This window comes from Rhinoderma darwinii, chromosome 4 (genome assembly GCF_050947455.1).
Source record: "Rhinoderma darwinii isolate aRhiDar2 chromosome 4, aRhiDar2.hap1, whole genome shotgun sequence".
Lineage (NCBI taxonomy): Eukaryota > Metazoa > Chordata > Amphibia > Anura > Rhinodermatidae > Rhinoderma > Rhinoderma darwinii.
The window spans coordinates 103,923,172-103,940,995 of NC_134690.1; the positions used below are offsets into that span (position 1 = coordinate 103,923,172).

The window sequence follows — 17,824 nt, forward strand, 5'->3', positions numbered from 1 at the left end:
CGGCAAACGGTGTGCAGGCAGATTGAAAGCTGCCTCAAAATTCCAAACGGAATTTTGAGGCAGAATTTTCTGCCTGCAAAAAACTCTATGTAAACATACCCTAAAGAGGATCTGTCACTAGTTTAGTAATGCCCAATCTCTTAATTAATCTAATAGGCGCTGTCAAAAATTATGAGCTTTTTTCTAAATATGCAAATGAGCCTATACTTGACAAGAGGGCAGGGGCGTAGCTAGGGGGGGGCAGGCGGAGCATGTGCCCCGGGCGCAACTTAGAGGGGGGTGCCAGCGCCTATAGGACACAGGTACAATTAGAAGCAATAAATGGCCGGGTACGTTCCGTGCCCGGCCATTCAGCGCTTTCTACAAGTGAAGCGGCGCAAAACTTTTCGCCGCTTGCGTCATTGAAAGGCGCTGAATGACAGGGAAAGTCACTCTGCCCTGCCATCAGCGCCTTTCATAGACGCTTCATTCAACCACAGGAGACTTGCGCAGAAGAGAGCAGGTCTCCATTGCTGCCGGACGGCGTGGGAACGGGATTAAGGTGAGTTTGAATAGTTTGTTATTTTATCGTAATAAAAAAGTGTGTAGCTTTATCTACAGGGGGGGCTTTATATATATGTGTGGGCTATCTGTGGAGCACTATATACAGGGGTGGGCTATATCTACAGCGGGGCTATACACAGGGGTGGGCTATCTATGGAGCACTATATACAGGAGTGGGCTATATCTACAGGAGGGCTATATACAGGGGTGGGCTATCTGTGGAGCACTATATACAGGGGTGGGCTATATCTACAGGGGGCTATATACAGGGGTAGGCTATCTGTGGAGCACTATAGGGGGAGCTATTTGTGGGACACTATATACAGGGGTGGGCTCTATGGGGGGCACTATCTACAGGGGGCTCTATGGGGGGCACTATTTACAGTGGGCACTATCTACAGGGGGCTCTATTGCAGGCACTATCTACTGGGGCACAGTGTGTGTGGAGGACAGTGTGTATGGTGCTATTATAATTAGAGGTGCAGTGTATGGCGCTATTATATTTAGGGGCGTAGTGTGTGGTATAATGAGAGCTTTATCTTTGTTTATAGGTGTAGAAATGTTGGAAATGTGAGAAGCTGAAGACATCTGAGCGGCAAACTGCAGAAATGGGCTGTGACCGTGAGAAGTCATCATAGAGGTCTGGATCGGATGGAGAAAAATAACTAGAATCTGGACGTCACCGGTGAGTCACTTAATGTAAATTTTTATTCTGCCTCTAATCAGTAATGTAGTCACTGTATGATCTGCAGCGAGATGATGGGTGGTATGAGTATGATATGATTTATTTTTTGTTAACCCCTTAATGACCGGGCCTATTTGTACCTTAATGACCAAGCCAGATTTGTCAAATCTGGTATGTCTGATTTTATCAGAGAATAACTCTGTGAAAGTTTTGAATATCCAAGTAATTCTGACATTGTTTTTTCGTCACATGTTGTACTTTATTTTAGTGGTAAAAGTAGACTGATACAATTTGCGGAAATGAATAAAAAAATAGAAAAATGGAAGAAATTTTGTAAAAATTACCATTTTCCCCTATTTTTAACTGCAATATGTCACATATGTACACACATACTGTACAATTTTTTTAAATAAATATATATTTCCATCTCTTTACTCTATTTTGGCAGCACTTTTGAAAAAATAAAATAAATTTTCAGCAATTTAGAGGACTTACAAATTGAATAATAATTTTATACATTTTGAAGTGCATTTTGTTTTCCTGCACCAAGCCAGGTTTTCAGAGGCTCATAGGTCTCAGAGTGATGGAAACCCCCACAAATGACCCAATTTAGAAAACTAGACCCCCTTAAGGTATTTATGTAGGGGTATAGTAAGTATTTTGACCCCACAGTTTTTTTGCTAAATTTAATAATTAGCAGGTGAAAAAAAAACAAAACACTTTTTTTCATAAAAGTATCAGTTTGAAGACCGATTTCTTTGTAAAGCGACCATGAGAATGAAGAAACACACCACAAAATCTATCACCCTGTTTCTCCTGTTTTCAAAAATACCCACATTGTGGCCCTAATGCGCTGCCTGGACACACGGCAGGACCCAAAAGGAAGGGAGCACCCGGAGGCTTTCAGGACTCATATTTTACTTGAAAATGTTTTAGGCCCCACTGTACATCTGGAGAGGCTTTGAGCTGCCAGAAAGATAGAAACTCCCCATAAACGACCCCATTTAGAAAACTAGACCCCATAAGGTATTTATTTAGGGGTATAGTAAGTTTTTTGACCCCACAGTTTTTTGCTAAATTTAATGCATAACAGGTGAAAAAAAAATTATTTCACTTTTTTCATAAAAGTATTAGTTTGAAGACCGATTTCTTTGTAAAGCGAACATGAAAATGAAGAAACACACCCCAAAATCTATCACCCTCTTTCTCCTGTTTTCAAAAATACCCCCATTGTGGCCCTAATGCGTTGTTTGAATTGAGATAGGGGAGACCCTAGAAGCTGGCAGGGATGTGTAATTCAAATAGACAGATGCAATGTGCTTGAGCACAGATATCCCAATTTCCCAGCTACTACTTGAACAGTGACTTTAGATAAAACGTAACTTTTAATATTGAACTTTAGAATTGAGGTACCATAAAGAACAGTGAACGTACAACATTGAATTAGAATAAAAATATACTGAGTCGGTTAGCGTGGTATTAGAGATGTGAGAGATATTAACATCTCGTGGATGTAATGGGGCTCGTATGTACGGCAGCTGCAGACTGCCTGAAGAGCCTGTGTCCTCCGTAGGATAAGGTGCAAAAGCTAAACAGCGACTGAGTTAGATTTTAAAAGAGCACTAGCCCCCCCGACATGTTTCACTGCTGAGCAGCGTCTTCAGGGGATAATTCGGGGCTATTGAATTATCGAATTATCCCCTGAAGACGCTGCTCAGCAGTGAAACATGTCGGGGGGGCTAGTGCTCTTTTAAAATCTAACTCAGTCGCTGTTTAGCTTTTGCACCTTATCCTACGGAGGACACAGGCTCTTCAGGCAGTCTGCAGCTGCCGTACATACGAGCCCCATTACATCCACGAGATGTTAATATCTCTCACATCTCTAATACCACGCTAACCGACTCAGTATATTTTTATTCTAATTCAATGTTGTACGTTCACTGTTCTTTATGGTACCTCAATTCTAAAGTTCAATATTAAAAGTTACGTTTTATCTAAAGTCACTGTTCAAGTAGTAGCTGGGAAATTGGGATATCTGTGCTCAAGCACATTGCATCTGTCTATTTTAATGCGTTGTTTGGACACACGGCAGGGCCCCAAAGGAAGGGAGCACCCGGAGGCTTTCAGGACTCATATTTTACTTGAAAATGTTTTAGGCCCCACTGTACATTTGGAGAGGCTTTGAGCTGCCAGAACGATAGAAACCCCCCATAAACGACCCCATTTAGAAAACTAGACCCCATAAGGTATTTATTTAGGGGTATAGTAAGTATTTTGACCCCACAGTTTTTTGTTAAATTTAATGCATAACAGGTGAAAAAAAAATTATTCCACTTTTTTCATAAAAGTATTAGTTTGAAGACCGATTTCTTTGTAAAGCGAACATCAAAATGAAGAAACACACCCCAAAATCTATCACCCTCTTTCTCCTGTTTTCAAAAATACCCCCATTGTGGCCCTAATGCGTTGTTTGGACACACGGCAGGGCCCCAAAGGAAGGGAGCACCCGGAGGCTTTCAGGACTCATATTTTGCTTGAAAATGTTTTAGGCCCCACTGTACATTTGGATAAGCTTTGAGCTGCTAGAACGATAGAAACTCCCCATAAACGACCCCATTTCAAAAACTAGACCCCTTAAGGTATTTATCTTGGGGTATAGTTAGGGTATGTTCACACGCTGAGAGGCAGTTACGTGTGAAAAGACAGACTGTTAACAGCTGCCTCGTTTCACACGTAAAAGCTCCTCCTCGTAATTTACGAGGCGTCTGAGACGCTCGTAAACCTTGAGCCGTGCTTCATTGATTTCAATGAAGAACGGCTCAAATTACGTGGCAAAGAAGTGCCCTGCACTTCTTTGCCGAGGCAGTAAATTTACGGGTCGTCGTTTGACAGCTGTCAAACGACGACTCGTAAATAACAGGTCGTCTGCACAGTACGTCGGCAAACCCATTCAAATGAATGGGCAGATGTTTGCCGACGTATTGCAGCCCTATTTTCAGACGTAAAACGAGGCATAATACGCCTCGTATACGTCTGAAATTTGGCCGTGTGAACATACCCTTAGCATTTTGACCACACAGATTTTTCGCTAAATATATTGGAATTAGTCTGTAAAAATTTAAATGTACTTTTTTTCTGAAACAACATAGAAATTTTTAATATTTACAAGGAATAACGAAGAAAATGTACCCCAACATTTGTAAAGCAATGTCTCCCGATTACGACAATACCCCATGTGTGGTAATAAACTGCTGTTTGGATCCACAGCAGGGCTCAGAAGGGAAGGAGAGCCATTTGGATTTCTGATTTTGCTGGAATGGTTTTCGGTGCCATGTCGAATTTGCAATGCACTGGAGGGACCAAAACAGTGGAAACCCACCAAAAGTGACCCCATTTTGGAAAAACCTTCAAGGAATTTTTCTAGGGGTATAGTGAGTATTTAGACCCCACAGGTCTTTTGCAGAGTTTATTAGAATTAGGGCGCGAAAATTAATATCAACATTTTTTCCACTAAAATGTTGAATTTTCTCATTTTCACAAGGGATAAAGGAGGAAAAAAACAACCATTTTTTATAAAGCAATTTCTCCCGAGTATGGAAATACCCCACATGGGGTCATACGTTTTTTTAAATTAGAAATGAATTAACCCTTTCAGGACTGATCCATTTTTTGCTTTCTTATTTTAGATTTTCACTCCCTGCTTTCCAAGAGCCATAACTTTTTATTTTTCCATCAATAGAGTGGTGTGGGGGCTTATTTCTTGCGGGAGGAACTGCAGTTTTTATTGGTACCATTTTTTGGTACATAAAAAGTGATAAAAAAGTTGTATTACATTTTTTTTTTTAGAGCTAAAGTGACAAAAAAAAAAACAGTGATTTTGGCGGTTTCAATTATTAAATTTTTTTAAGGTGTTCACCGTGCAAATTAAATAATGGTATATTGTAATAGTTCTGACTTTTACGGACGTAGCGATACCAATTTTGTTCATTACTTTAGAAGAAAAATGGGAAAAGGTGTTTTTTTTTACTTAAAAAAAAAAATATTCTCAATAATTCTTCTACACATTTTATTAATCAATTCCCTTAGGGGACTTGATCCAGCGATCATTGGATCACTGGTACAATACACTGCAATACTAATGTATTGCAGTATATTGTTATTCTTACAGGCTTCTGTAACAGAGCGATCGCTGTTCCTGTCCGTTAGTCCCAGGTGTCAGCTGTAATACACAGCTGACACCCGCAGTGTATGGAGCGGGCTCAGCATGTGAGCCCGCTCCATACATCAGCCCCCGCACCATGCCGGGCAATTAAGTCATAGTGCGCAAAGGGGTTAGTGCACAGCGGATGGTTCAAAGTGAAAATTTAAATTTTCCACTGATATGCCATTTTAGTGCATAATATGTTGTGCCCAGTTTGTGCCACAGAAGACAAATACCTCATAAAACGTTAAGTGGGTTCTCTCGGGTATGGCGATGCCATATGTGTTGCCGCAAACTGCTGCTTGGGCACGCTGCAGGGCTCAGAAGGTAGGGAGTGCCATTTTGCTTTTGGAGCGCAGATTTTGCTTGGTAGTTTTTCTGTTTGGGGTTTTACTAGTATTTCAGTTTATAATGTGGGGGTATGTGTAATCTGTGCGGAGTACATCAGGGTATATGTAACCTGTGCGGAGTACATCAGGGCATAATAAGAGGGTATAATAATGGGGTAAATAAATAATAATTCATAGATGTGTGGCCAGTGTCGCACTGATAAATGGCGCCTGATCTTATCCGCTTTTGGACACTCTGCACATTTTGCATCGCCATATTCTGAGAGCCAGAACTTTTTTTTTTTTTCACCACCAGAGCTGTGTGATGCTTATTTGTTGCGGGACAATCTGTCGTTTTCATTGGTACCATTTTGGGGTACATGCGATTTTTTTTGATCACTTTTTATTCAATTTTTTTGCAATCCTGACCAAAAAAAACGGAATTCTGACACCGTTTTTTAGGTTTTCTTTTTGCGGCGCTCACCGTACGCTATAAATTACATTTTTACTTTATTCTGCGGGTTGGTACAATTACGGCGATACCATATGTATATAGGTTTGGTCCTTATTTTTAGTGTTTGCACAATAAAATCACTTATTTATAAAAAAAATAATTTTCTGTGTCACCATATTCTGAGAGCCATAATTTTAGTCAAAAAAGCTGTGTAAGGGCTTGTTTTTTGCGGGACGGTTTGTAGTTTTTATCAGTACTATTTTCGGGGACATGCGACTTTTTGATCACTTTTTATCCTTTATTTAGGGAGCGGTGGTGACCAAAAAAATTGCCATTCTGTCGTAGTTTTTTATTGATTTTTTTTGGGGTGTTCATCGTGCGGGAAAAATAACATTACAGTTTTATAGTTGGGGTCGTTACGAACGCGGTGATACCGAATATGTGTACTTTTTTAACGTGTTCATTTTTTTTCTAGAATAAAAGTCTTATTAAAGGAAAAAAGAGCATTTTGTGTTTATATAACTTATAACTTTTATTTTGACACTTTTTTTAAAACATTTTTATTACTTTTTTTTACTTGTCCCACTAGGGGACACTTAGACTTGCAGCTTTGATCGCTGCTAGAATACATTACACTACACAGGAAGCCGAGGAGGAACGGCCGGAGGTTGTTCCTCCGAGGCTTCCGTAACATGGCAACCCGGAGGTCATTGTCTGACCTCCGATTGTCGCGACAAGCATAGGCAGCCCCCACGATCACTTCGTGGGGGCTGCCGATGTGCTTCAAACCACTTAAATGCGGCGATGGCAATCCGTCACCGCACTTAAGGGGTTAATTGCCGAAAGCAGCGGCGATGGTCCGCTATCCGGCGAGACTGATTTGACTGCTGTCTAGCACAGCTGTCAGCGCGCGCCTGTCACTCTGTTTGAAATACTGACGAAAATGAACGTCATGGTGCGGGAACTAGCAGCCGACCATGACGTTCATTTTCTTCATTGGTCGTGAAAGGGTTAAACAGCAACTCCCAGCATATCCTTACCATTGTTCAGGCCATGATGGGAGCTGGAAACAAATTAGTGCAAACCTATACAGCAGGGGTTGCACTAAATTGAGCTGTATTTGTGCTGGTGCTGTATTTATGTACTGAGCTTGGTTCAGGTGTTGTGTATAGAACCATATTGCTTGTAAGATGTACAAATGTTTTTATGCTCGCGTTACATAAAAAGAAATGTGGAAAAGAAATGACACGTCATTGATTGGTAGAGAAAACAAAAACATGGCGAGGGGGAAGGAGATGTCGGGAAAGAGGTTGAATCTTTGCCGCGGGTGCTGGAGAACCTAGCTACGCCTCTGCAAGAGGGTGTCAACACCAAAGATTCTCCTGAGGTGGAGCTACCTCACAGCCTCTGACACTGTCCTATCAGCATTAAAGAGGCTCTGTCACCACATTATAAGTGGCCTATATTGTACATGATGTGTTCGGCGCTGTAATGTAGATTACAGCAGTGTTTTTTATTTAGAAAAACTATCACTTTTGACTGAGTTATGACCTATATTAGCTTTATGCCAATGAGTTTCTCAATGGACAACTGGGCGTGTTTTATTATATGGCCAAGTGGGCGTTGTGGAGAGAAATGTATGACGCTGACCAATCAGCGTCATACACTTCTCTCCATTCATTTACTCTGCAGATAGCGATATAGCTATATCGCTATCTGCAGCCTCATACACAAAGACTAACGTTACTGCAGTGTCCTGATAATGAATATACATTACCTCCAGCCAGGACGTGATGTGTATTCAGAATCCTGACCACTTCTGAAGCGTCTCTGTGATTGACAGCATAGTAGGCGTAGTCTCGCGAGATTACGCTGTAAACTGTCATTCACAGCGAGATCTCGCTGTGCTGTGCTGAAAATCACAGACGCTACAGAAGTGGTCAGGATTCTGAATACACATCACGTCCTGGCTGGAGGTAATGTATATTCATTGTCAGGACACTGCAGTAACGTTATAGTGTGTTTATGTGGCTGCACATAGCGATATAGCTATATCGCTATCTGCAGAGTAAATGAATGGAGAGAAGTGTATGACACTGATTGGTCACTGATTGGTCAGCGTCATACACTTCTCTACACAATGCCCACTTGGTCATATAGTAAAACACGCCCAGTTGTCCATTGAGAAACTCATTAGCATAAAGCTAAAATACTTCATAACTCAGTCAAAAATGATCGTTTTTCTAAATCAAAAACACTGCTGTAATCTACATTACAGCGCCGATCACATAATGTACAAGATAGGGCACTTATAATGAGCCTCTTTAAGCCATACCTCCCAACAGCCCCGGATCCGGCGGGACAGTCCCGGTTTCTCACCGCTGTCCGGGGCGATCTGCAAAATGTCCCGCTGGGCGCTGCAGATGTATCAAAACAGCTGATCGCTGCTGACAGGCGCGCTGCATGCCAGACGACTGGAGCAGCGATCAAAAGAATGCAGGAGTCCTGCAGCGGTGTTCTCACTGGGATCGATGCCGGCACGGAAGTGGACCAGTCCAGTCACCTGACCTGTCATCTGACCTCACCGGTCAGGTGACAGGTCTGGTGACTGGACTAGTCCACTCCCGGGCCGGCATCGACACCAGTGAGAATGCCGCCGCAAGACTCCTGCCTTCTTCTGGCGGTGAGTGAAAGCAGAGCGGAGAGTGGCAGCAGTAGGGCCGGCTACCTCTTATAAGGGGATTGTGTTGCGCTACCTACAGGGAGCTATCTACAGGGGGCTGTGTCTGACGCTATGTACAGGGGGGCTGTGTGGCGCTATCTACAGGGGGCTATGTGTGGAGCTATCTACAGGGGGGCTGTGTGTGGCGCTATCTACAGGGGGGCTGTCTGTGGTGCTATCTACAGGGGGCTGTGTGTGGGGCTATCTACAGGGGGGGCTGTGTGTTGAGCTATCTACAGGGGGGCTGTGTGTGGCGCTATCTACAGGGGGGCTGTATGTGGCGCTATCTACAGGGGGGCTGTGTGTGGAGCTATCTACAGGGGGGCGGTGTCTCACGCTATGTACAGGGGGGCTGTGTGTAGCACTATGTACAGGGGGCTGTGTGTGGAGCTATCTACAGGGGGCTGTGTCTGGCGCTATGTATGGGGGGCTGTATCTGGAGCTATGTACAGGGGGGCTGTGTGTGGCTCTATCTACAGGGGGGCTGTATCTGGAGCTATCTACAGGGGGCTATGTGTGGCGCTATCTACAGCGGGGCTGTGTGTGGAGCAATCTACAGGGGGGCTCTGGTGGATGAATTTTCCATTGACCGGTAGCAGAGTTACACAACTGGAAAAATAAAATCCCCATCATGTAACTCTGCTACCTGTCAATTGAAAAGTCATCCACCACAGGGTCTCCCTCTTGACTTTCATTGATCTCAGCCTTTTGGTTTGTCCTGTAGCTGCTGCCGCCGTGATGAGCAAATGTTATACCCAAGATAGGAAAAGTAACATAAAGACGACATAACCGGATCCATAATATCTGTGATATCCAGTCTATAGATCCGCAGTGTGCGCGTGTTATTTGCAGAAGGATCTGGCCGTGATTTGATGTATTTATGCGGGATATTGGGCGTGGTTAGGGGGCGTGGCTTAAAGGGAATGTGTCGATAGAATTTTTTTATTTTTTTTTAGTTAAACAATTATTATTTAAGTGATTACACATTGTTTCCGCTCCTATTCCTTGCGTCTTCGCTTCCTTGAACATATGGCCGGAAGTCGTCATCTTACTGCCTGGCAGCAGCTTCCGCTCCACATGAAAATGGCTCCAGATTTCGCTCTGCTAACGAGCTTCGTTTTGGTCTGTGTGGGAGTGGCGCATGCGCCGTTCCCACACAGACGGCGTACGCTGCAGTGAATGGAACGGCTCCCGTTCGCATTCTCTATGGGGATGTATGTGCCGTATTCCATCTCTGTATGTGTCGTTAATCGACACATACAGAGATGAAAAAAAAAATGGCAGCCCCCATAGAAAAGTAAAAGTAAGAAAAAAAGAATAAGTAGAACACAAAGATACAAATATATAAAATTTCGTTTAATATCATACTAAAAGCAATATTATAAAAAAAATAAAATAATTCATGACAACTTCCCTTTAAAATGTCCCTCTTTTCCGAATTCAAAAGTTGGGAGGTATGTTTAAGCTGCTTCACACAGTGTGTGAGACTCCGGGTGGAGGGAAGGGAGATCACTTAAAACAGCCATATCTGGCACCGGGATCGCAGTTCTAGCTGTGACACAACCGGAGATATCGCCAGTAGGGAATGGAAGCTGTATACTATATGATCACGCTGTGTTGCTGGGCAGGGAAGCGGGAGCAGCGGTATGCTGATTAGACAACGTCGTACAGAAAACATTACACCGCCCAGAGGGAAAAGAACGAGTCACCTCCCATTTGGCAAGTATAGCCAAATTAGCATACAAAGAAAAAAGCTCATAACTTTGCAACTAATTAACGTTTTTGAAAAAAAAAAAAAGACACTGTAGTTATCAGCATCATAGCGCCTATTAGATTAGTTAGGAGATAGGGAATTGATAAAGTCATAACAGATCCTCTTTAACTTGGGGATTTATCCCCCACACTTTATAAGCCCACTTGGCTGTATAGGGGCAAAACTTGTAATTATTGTAAGTGTCTGATTTACAATTACAGAATTCACTTACTGCATCGGAGGTGGTACCGCCAACTATCAGGGATTTTTTTTTACATATTCTGCAAAACCTGAATTATATTAAAATCATATTATACAATCATATTTTCTGAAATTAGACACCCAGGGCATTTTGAAAAGGCCACCCAACTCATGGGAGTCTTCATGCAATTTTGCATTAAAGCCTAAAGTTTTGGAAAAACACAAAAATAAATGTCTGTAGCTAAAAGTCGGACACAAGCAGAGCCTGAGAGACGCGCAACCCCTTCTACAAAATAAAAGTTTAGGATGTGACAAGCTTATACCTATTTCTACAGGAACATATATTTACAATCACCGGAACTGAAAAGAGCAAAAATCTTCATGATCCAGATGCCGGTAAACATCAGAGTCATGGAGTTGACTAATGGCTTGATAAGGCGCAGGAAGTGATTAGATCTGTAACTGTTAGGGTATGTGCACACACACTAATTACGTCCGTAATTGACGGACGTATTTCGGCCGCAAGTACCGGACCGAACTCAGTGCAGGGAGCCGGGCTCCTAGCATCATACTTATGTACGATGCTAGGAGTCCCTGCCTCTCCGTGGAACTACTGTCCCGTACTGAAAACATGATTACAGTACAGGACAGTTGTCCCGCAGAGAGGCAGGGACTCCTAGCATCGTATATAACTATGATGCTAGGAGCCCGGCTCCCTGCACTGTGTTCGGTCCGGGACTTGCAGCCGAAATACGTCCGTCAATTACGGACGTAATTAGTGTGTGTGCACATACCCTTAAAGAGAACCTTTCACCTCCCCATACATGTGCAGCTGAGTGCAGCATGTTATAGGCAGGGCTGCACAAAACCTGGGGCACTTTAAAAAATAATTCTACCCTCTTCTGTTATTTAGATATCAATGCCGTTATATTTGGCGCCCGATATTTAAATAACCTCCTGAACTGTCAATGGGGCGTGTACTGTCAAGGGGGCGTGTTACTATGGCTGTGACACTATCCAATCAGATACGGACAGTGTTACAGCAAGAGCGAAGATAGAGGAGAGTGTGCGCGCGTGCACGCTCTCTCTCTTCAGCTTTCAAGATCAGTCTTCTGCCGAACTGGCAAGGGGCGTGTCACTGCTACGGACAGTGTAAGAGCTGGAGAGAGGAGAGCACCGTGTGCGCTCTCCTCTCTTCAGCTCTTGCGAGAGATCAGTCTTGTAATTTGTCTGCCAAACTAGTAAGGGGCGTGTCACTGCCACAGATGCTTGCACTGTCTGTAGCAGTGACACGCCCCCTTGCCAGTTCGGCAGAAGACTGATCTTGAAAGCTGAAGAGTGAGAGCACGCGCGCACACTCTGTCCTCTATCCTCGCTCTTGCTGTAACACTGTCCGTATCTGATTGGATAGTGTCACAGCCATAGTAACACGCCCCCTTGACAATATACGCCCCTTTGACAGTTCAGGGGGTTATTTAAATATCGGGCGCCAAATATAATGGCACCGATCATCACCATCTAAATAACGGAGGAGGGTAGAAAAAAAATGTAATGTGTCCCAGGGTTTGTGCAGCCCTGCCCATTACATGCTGCACATGTATGGGGAAGTGAAAGGTTCTCTTTAATCTTGTCATACCTTCAGTAGGAAAAAAACAAACCCTAAATGTGGCAATCGGAGGGAATATATCCTCATATATTTCTCATTGCTAATAGGGGTGATAATATGAAGACGTTTTTGTAACACCCCTTGGGGCACTAAAAGGCTGTACAGTGGGAGAGATGACAGTAAGGCCCCATCACACGTTCAGAATTTGATAAGATTTTGGGTCACTGGAAGGCTGTACAGGGGGATAGATGACAGTGAGACCCCATTCTTACGTTCATGGAATCTGCTAACATTCCGGGATGGGATTTTTCTAACCACGTTCACATGCAGTGGAAAAAAATCTGCACCACTGAAAAAACGTCTGCAAGAATAAGTAGCATGCTTCTTAGGCCCCATGAAACCGTGGACCGTAACACGGTCCGCTGTTTTACGGACCCATTCAGTTCTATTGGCCACGGACACATTTCCGTATCGCTATGCAGTGCCATAGAACTGTGCCGGGAATTATGGAGCATGTCAGTTTTTTTCCTGTTTTACGGGCCGTGCTCCCATACTTTGTAACGGAGCACAGCCCGAAAATGTGGGCAGCCGTCAGATGGCCCTGCCCGCAATCGTAGGTCGCGATTACAGGCACGGTCTTGTGCATGGGGCCTTATTCTCCCAGATTCTGCATGGAAAAGCCGTCGGATTAGCCTATTTGAATGTGGGCCGTCTAGTTAATACGTGTTTTATTCTCCAATTCATATTTCGGAACCTTAGACTTTGGCTCAAGTTTCCAGAGCTGGCCACCAATTTATTAGGCAAATGCGAGGTTCCATGAGTAGACAGTGAGCTATTAAGGGAGAAGGACCATAATAAGGAGATTGTCCTTTAATTCACCTCACTGATTCCCTTAGTCCAGAAGTGGAGATGTGTTTTGGTCCATCAATTCAAGTTTGCGGAGACTAGTCGAAGGTGTTAAAGGTGACACTACATCTTCTCCAAGTGACAAGCCCTAAACTCTGGTCACTGCTATAAACCGTGGTCCAGTACATCCAAAACTACAATAAAAATTCCTCAGCTCAGGAAATTACCATGTGGATGCCACTTCATACAGATTTCACGCCATTTCTTTATGTCCCAACATTTTTCACTTCACATACTACCATTTTATTCCTCTCTCCTGCATTGAATGATGGGCATCTTTCCAGAAGAATCTTGGGTTCAGAAGTTCGGTGGACATCATCAGTATGCTTGACGGCCTCTTTATACTGGCCTATTATCGTCACGGTTCACTTATGTGCTGTGTCACAGCTGTCATTTCCCACTTGACCAACATTTTCAATCTTTCTTATCTGGAATGTTCCCATCCTCTTTTAAGCATTCTCTAATCAACCCAATTCTCAAAAAGCCCACACGTGACCTCTCCTCTGCTAACTATCGCCCTGTCTCTATCCTCCGTGCTTCTAAACTTCTAGAACGTCTGGTGTACACTGGTCTGGTGAATTACCTCTCTACTAAGGGCCTGTTCACATCAGCGTTGGCTTTCAGTTCCGGGGTACTATCGGAGGTTTCCTTCGGGTGAACCCCACTACGGAAAGTCAAACTGAAACCACAGCTTCCGTTTCCGTCACCATTGATATCAATGCGGACGGAAACATTGCTAATGGTTTCCGTTGATCACCATTCCTTCTGGTTTCCGTTTTAACGACTAAATCAATAGCGCAGTCGACTGCGTTATTGATTCCGTTGGAAACGGAAACCTCCGACAGAACCCCAGAACAGAAAGCCAACGCTGATGTGAACAGGCCCTAACTCTGATGGACCCCTCACAATTGGGCTCCTGTGCTTTAGGCATCATTTACATGAGCGTAATATACGCGCGTGCGACTCTGAACATTTTTTATGTATCTCAATGTTGTACGTTTATTTTCTCTCTGCTGTGTAAAAATAATAAAAGTTATATTTTAATGAACTCAACAATTCAATAGCAGCTGGGAAATTGGGATTTTCTGTGCCGTTGCACACCATTTTGCTTCCTTAAACGGAAACCATTGGCACCGGATCCGTCACCATTGAAATCATCAATGGTGATGCAAACAGAAACCTATGGTATCCGTTTGCTTCAGGCAGGGTCCTGTTCTAACGGAAAGCTCAGACGGAGCATCAGAACGGAACCCTGACGCAGACGTGAACGAAGCCTTAGTTATGAACTCAGACGTTTTTGAAGCAACTCATGTTTTTCGCTGCGTATTTTACGTCCGTTTTTGAAGCGGTTTTTCAATGGAGTCAATGAAAACCGGCTCCAAAAACTTCCCAAGAAATTACCTGCACTTATTTTGACATTGCGTCTCTTTACGCGCCATATTTTGAAAACGATGCATAAAATTACGCCTCGTGGGAACAGAACACCGTAAATCCCATTGCAAGCAATGGGCAGATGTTGGAGGCATAATGGTGCCGTTTTTTCAGGCGTAATTCGAGGCGTAAACGGCCCGAATTACGTCTGAAACCACTGTGTGTGAACATACCCTAAAAGGAAGCACTGTAAAGCCCCACAGCACCTCCGACCCAGATTCCACAGGTAATTAGGGCAAAAAATCAGCACCAAATCAGGTTTCATTTGGTGCAGATTTTGGCCGGATTTGCCGCTGTGGAGCGTAAAGGGGATAAAAAGAAAAACACAAAGATCAGTACTCGCCCCCCGAAGTGAAGAGTCCCTGCTTTCTGTTCTGCGTACAGCCGGCTTCCTGGGATGACGTCTCGTTCCATGTGACACAGCAGCCTGTGATTCGCTGCATCGGTCACATGGAACGAAACGTCAATATCGATTTATTTTTTCTACTTGCGATTTTTGCAGCAGCTACTCCACAACAAAAATAGCAGCATTTGTTGCAGTTTTTCACTTTCCAATTGAACTCAATGAGGAAAATCTGCAACAAATATGTAATCTTTCTGCAGCATAACTTGACATTCTGCGGATGAAAAAATCCTCACCGCAGGTCAATTTTTGCACGGCCTATTCCGTAACATGTGGATGAGATTTTTACTTTGCTGCTACTGTAATATGCTGTAGATTATTAATCTGCAAAACCAGATGGAAAATCTGCAGCAATTCCGCTACGGGTGCAGGGGACATAAGGCTGAATTCACATGCGTCAGATTTAGTTGCAGAAATTTCTCCAACAGATTTTCAGTAGCAGAAAATTATGCTACAAAATCTGCAGCGTGTGAATCCAGCCTAGGTGTCACTGGTGAGCGGTTTTTGATTGATGGTCTATCCTATCACTGGCTGTGTTGTAATTTGCATACTAGTAACATGCACTTGTCAATCATGTGAATGCAGGACATTTGTCAGGCTAGGGCTGCAGTGACATCGGCCATGAAACAACAGTCGCAAAAAAATCCATCAGGTTCGAAATCCTTGCGACTGTAGTGACGCAGCCGCGGCAACGCGGTCACATTGACTTTCATTACCTACGACACAGGCAGGGCAACACAGCGATCTCTGGTCGTGCGATCTGTGTCGGGGCCATTGTCGCTGTAGCTCTAGCCTTATTCTGCAACACAAAAAAAAGTCATCAGGTCATAAGACATTAGATCCGGGCAGACAGAACAATAACACCCGACTATAGCTGCGACACGGGGCAGTGTAGACCGGATACATCTGTAACCCGAAACAGTTCAACCCCACACGTGACGCCCCTCCTGTAAACACGAGCCCGTCGCGCTTACCGGTCATCGCCCCGCCCTGCGCGTTTCTTATTGGATATTATAATATTGGGCGCCTGCGCTGTGATATTTGCCGAGCGCTGATTGGCTATGGTTAAATCGTGGACGAGACCATTGCGGAGGGCGGGAAAGCGGCCTGTTGGGTTTTGTACCAAAGAGTAGAAGTGGTGATTCTCCGCCGTGTTCTGTCATTCATCACTACCAGTCGGTGTCACTATGTCGTGGGGATTCATGAGGTAATTCTGCGCTGAATATTCATCTATGTACAGTGCAATCCATGGGCATAGAGAACAGTATGTCGTCCAGCACTGTACTGCGCATGTACAGGTATTTTGGTGCCGGTCTATTATAGGTTGTTGGTAGTCCTGACTGTTCTCTCCTCACCATACAGTAGTTTCGCGTTATAATAATTGTTAACACCACGTCCAGCAATGACTGATCTTAATTATTGTTGTGTGAACTAGTGTGGATTATTGATGTATATATGTGTGAGCTAGTGTTTATGTATGTATGCGTCAGCTAGTATTGATTATGTATGTGTGAGCTAGTGTTGATTATTGATGTATATATGTGTGAGCTAGTGTTGATTATTGATGTATATATGTTTGAGCTAGTGTTGATTACGTATGTGAGCTAGTGTTGATTATTGATGTATATATGTGTGAGCTAGTGTTGATTATGTATGTGAGCTAGTGTTGATTATTGATGTATATATGTGTGAGCTAGTGTTGATTACGTATGTGAGCTAGTGTTGATTATTGATGTATATATGTGTGAGCTAGTGTTGATTATGTATGTGAGCTAGTGTTGATTATTGATGTATGTATGTGTGAGCTAGTGTTGATTATGTATGTGAGCTAGTGTTGATTATTGATGTATATATGTGTGAGCTAGTGTTGATTATGTATGTGAGCTAGTGTTGATTATTGATGTATATATGTGTGAGCTAGTGTTGATTATGTATGTGAGCTAGTGTTGATTATTGATGTATATATGTGTGAGCTAGTGTTGATTATGTATGTGAGCTAGTGTTGATTATTGATGTATATATGTTTGAGCTAGTGTTGATTATGTATGTGAGCTAGTGTTGATTATTGATGTATATATGTGTGAGCTAGTGTTGATTATGTATGTGAGCTAGTGTTGATTATTGATGTATATATGTTTGAGCTAGTGTTGATTATGTATGTGAGCTAGTGTTGATTATTGATGTATATATGTTTGAGCTAGTGTTGATTATGTATGTGAGCTAGTGTTGATTATTGATGTATATATGTTTGAGCTAGTGTTGATTATGTATGTGAGCTAGTGTTGATTATTGATGTATATATGTGTGAGCTAGTGTTGATTACGTATGTGAGCTAGTGTTGATTATTGATGTATATATGTGTGAGCTAGTGTTGATTATGTATGTGAGCTAGTGTTGATTATTGATGTATATATGTGTGAGCTAGTGTTGATTATGTATGTGAGCTAGTGTTGATTATTGATGTATATATGTGTGAGCTAGTGTTGATTATGTATGTGAGCTAGTGTTGATTATTGATGTATATATGTTTGAGCTAGTGTTGATTACGTATGTGAGCTAGTGTTGATTATTGATGTATATATGTGTGAGC

At 43.0% G+C, this 17,824-nt stretch overlaps 1 protein-coding gene across 5 annotated transcripts in view; it reads left to right on the forward strand.

The window, feature by feature from the left end:
- The window catches only part of HLTF (helicase like transcription factor), a 123,870-nt gene that overhangs the window by 3,916 nt on the left and 102,130 nt on the right, over positions 1-17,824 (forward strand). For 2 of the 5 annotated variants that reach the window (XM_075861446.1, XM_075861447.1), the window contains exon 1: positions 16,327-16,441. In XM_075861446.1, coding sequence (XP_075717561.1) covers positions 16,422-16,441 — 20 coding nt within the window. In that variant the 5' untranslated portion in view covers positions 16,327-16,421. Of the gene's footprint in view, positions 1-1,094; positions 1,229-16,326; positions 16,442-16,466; positions 16,533-17,824 lie in introns of those variants that run through there. The other 3 variants (XM_075861444.1, XM_075861445.1, XM_075861449.1) reach the window with 2 other exon arrangements.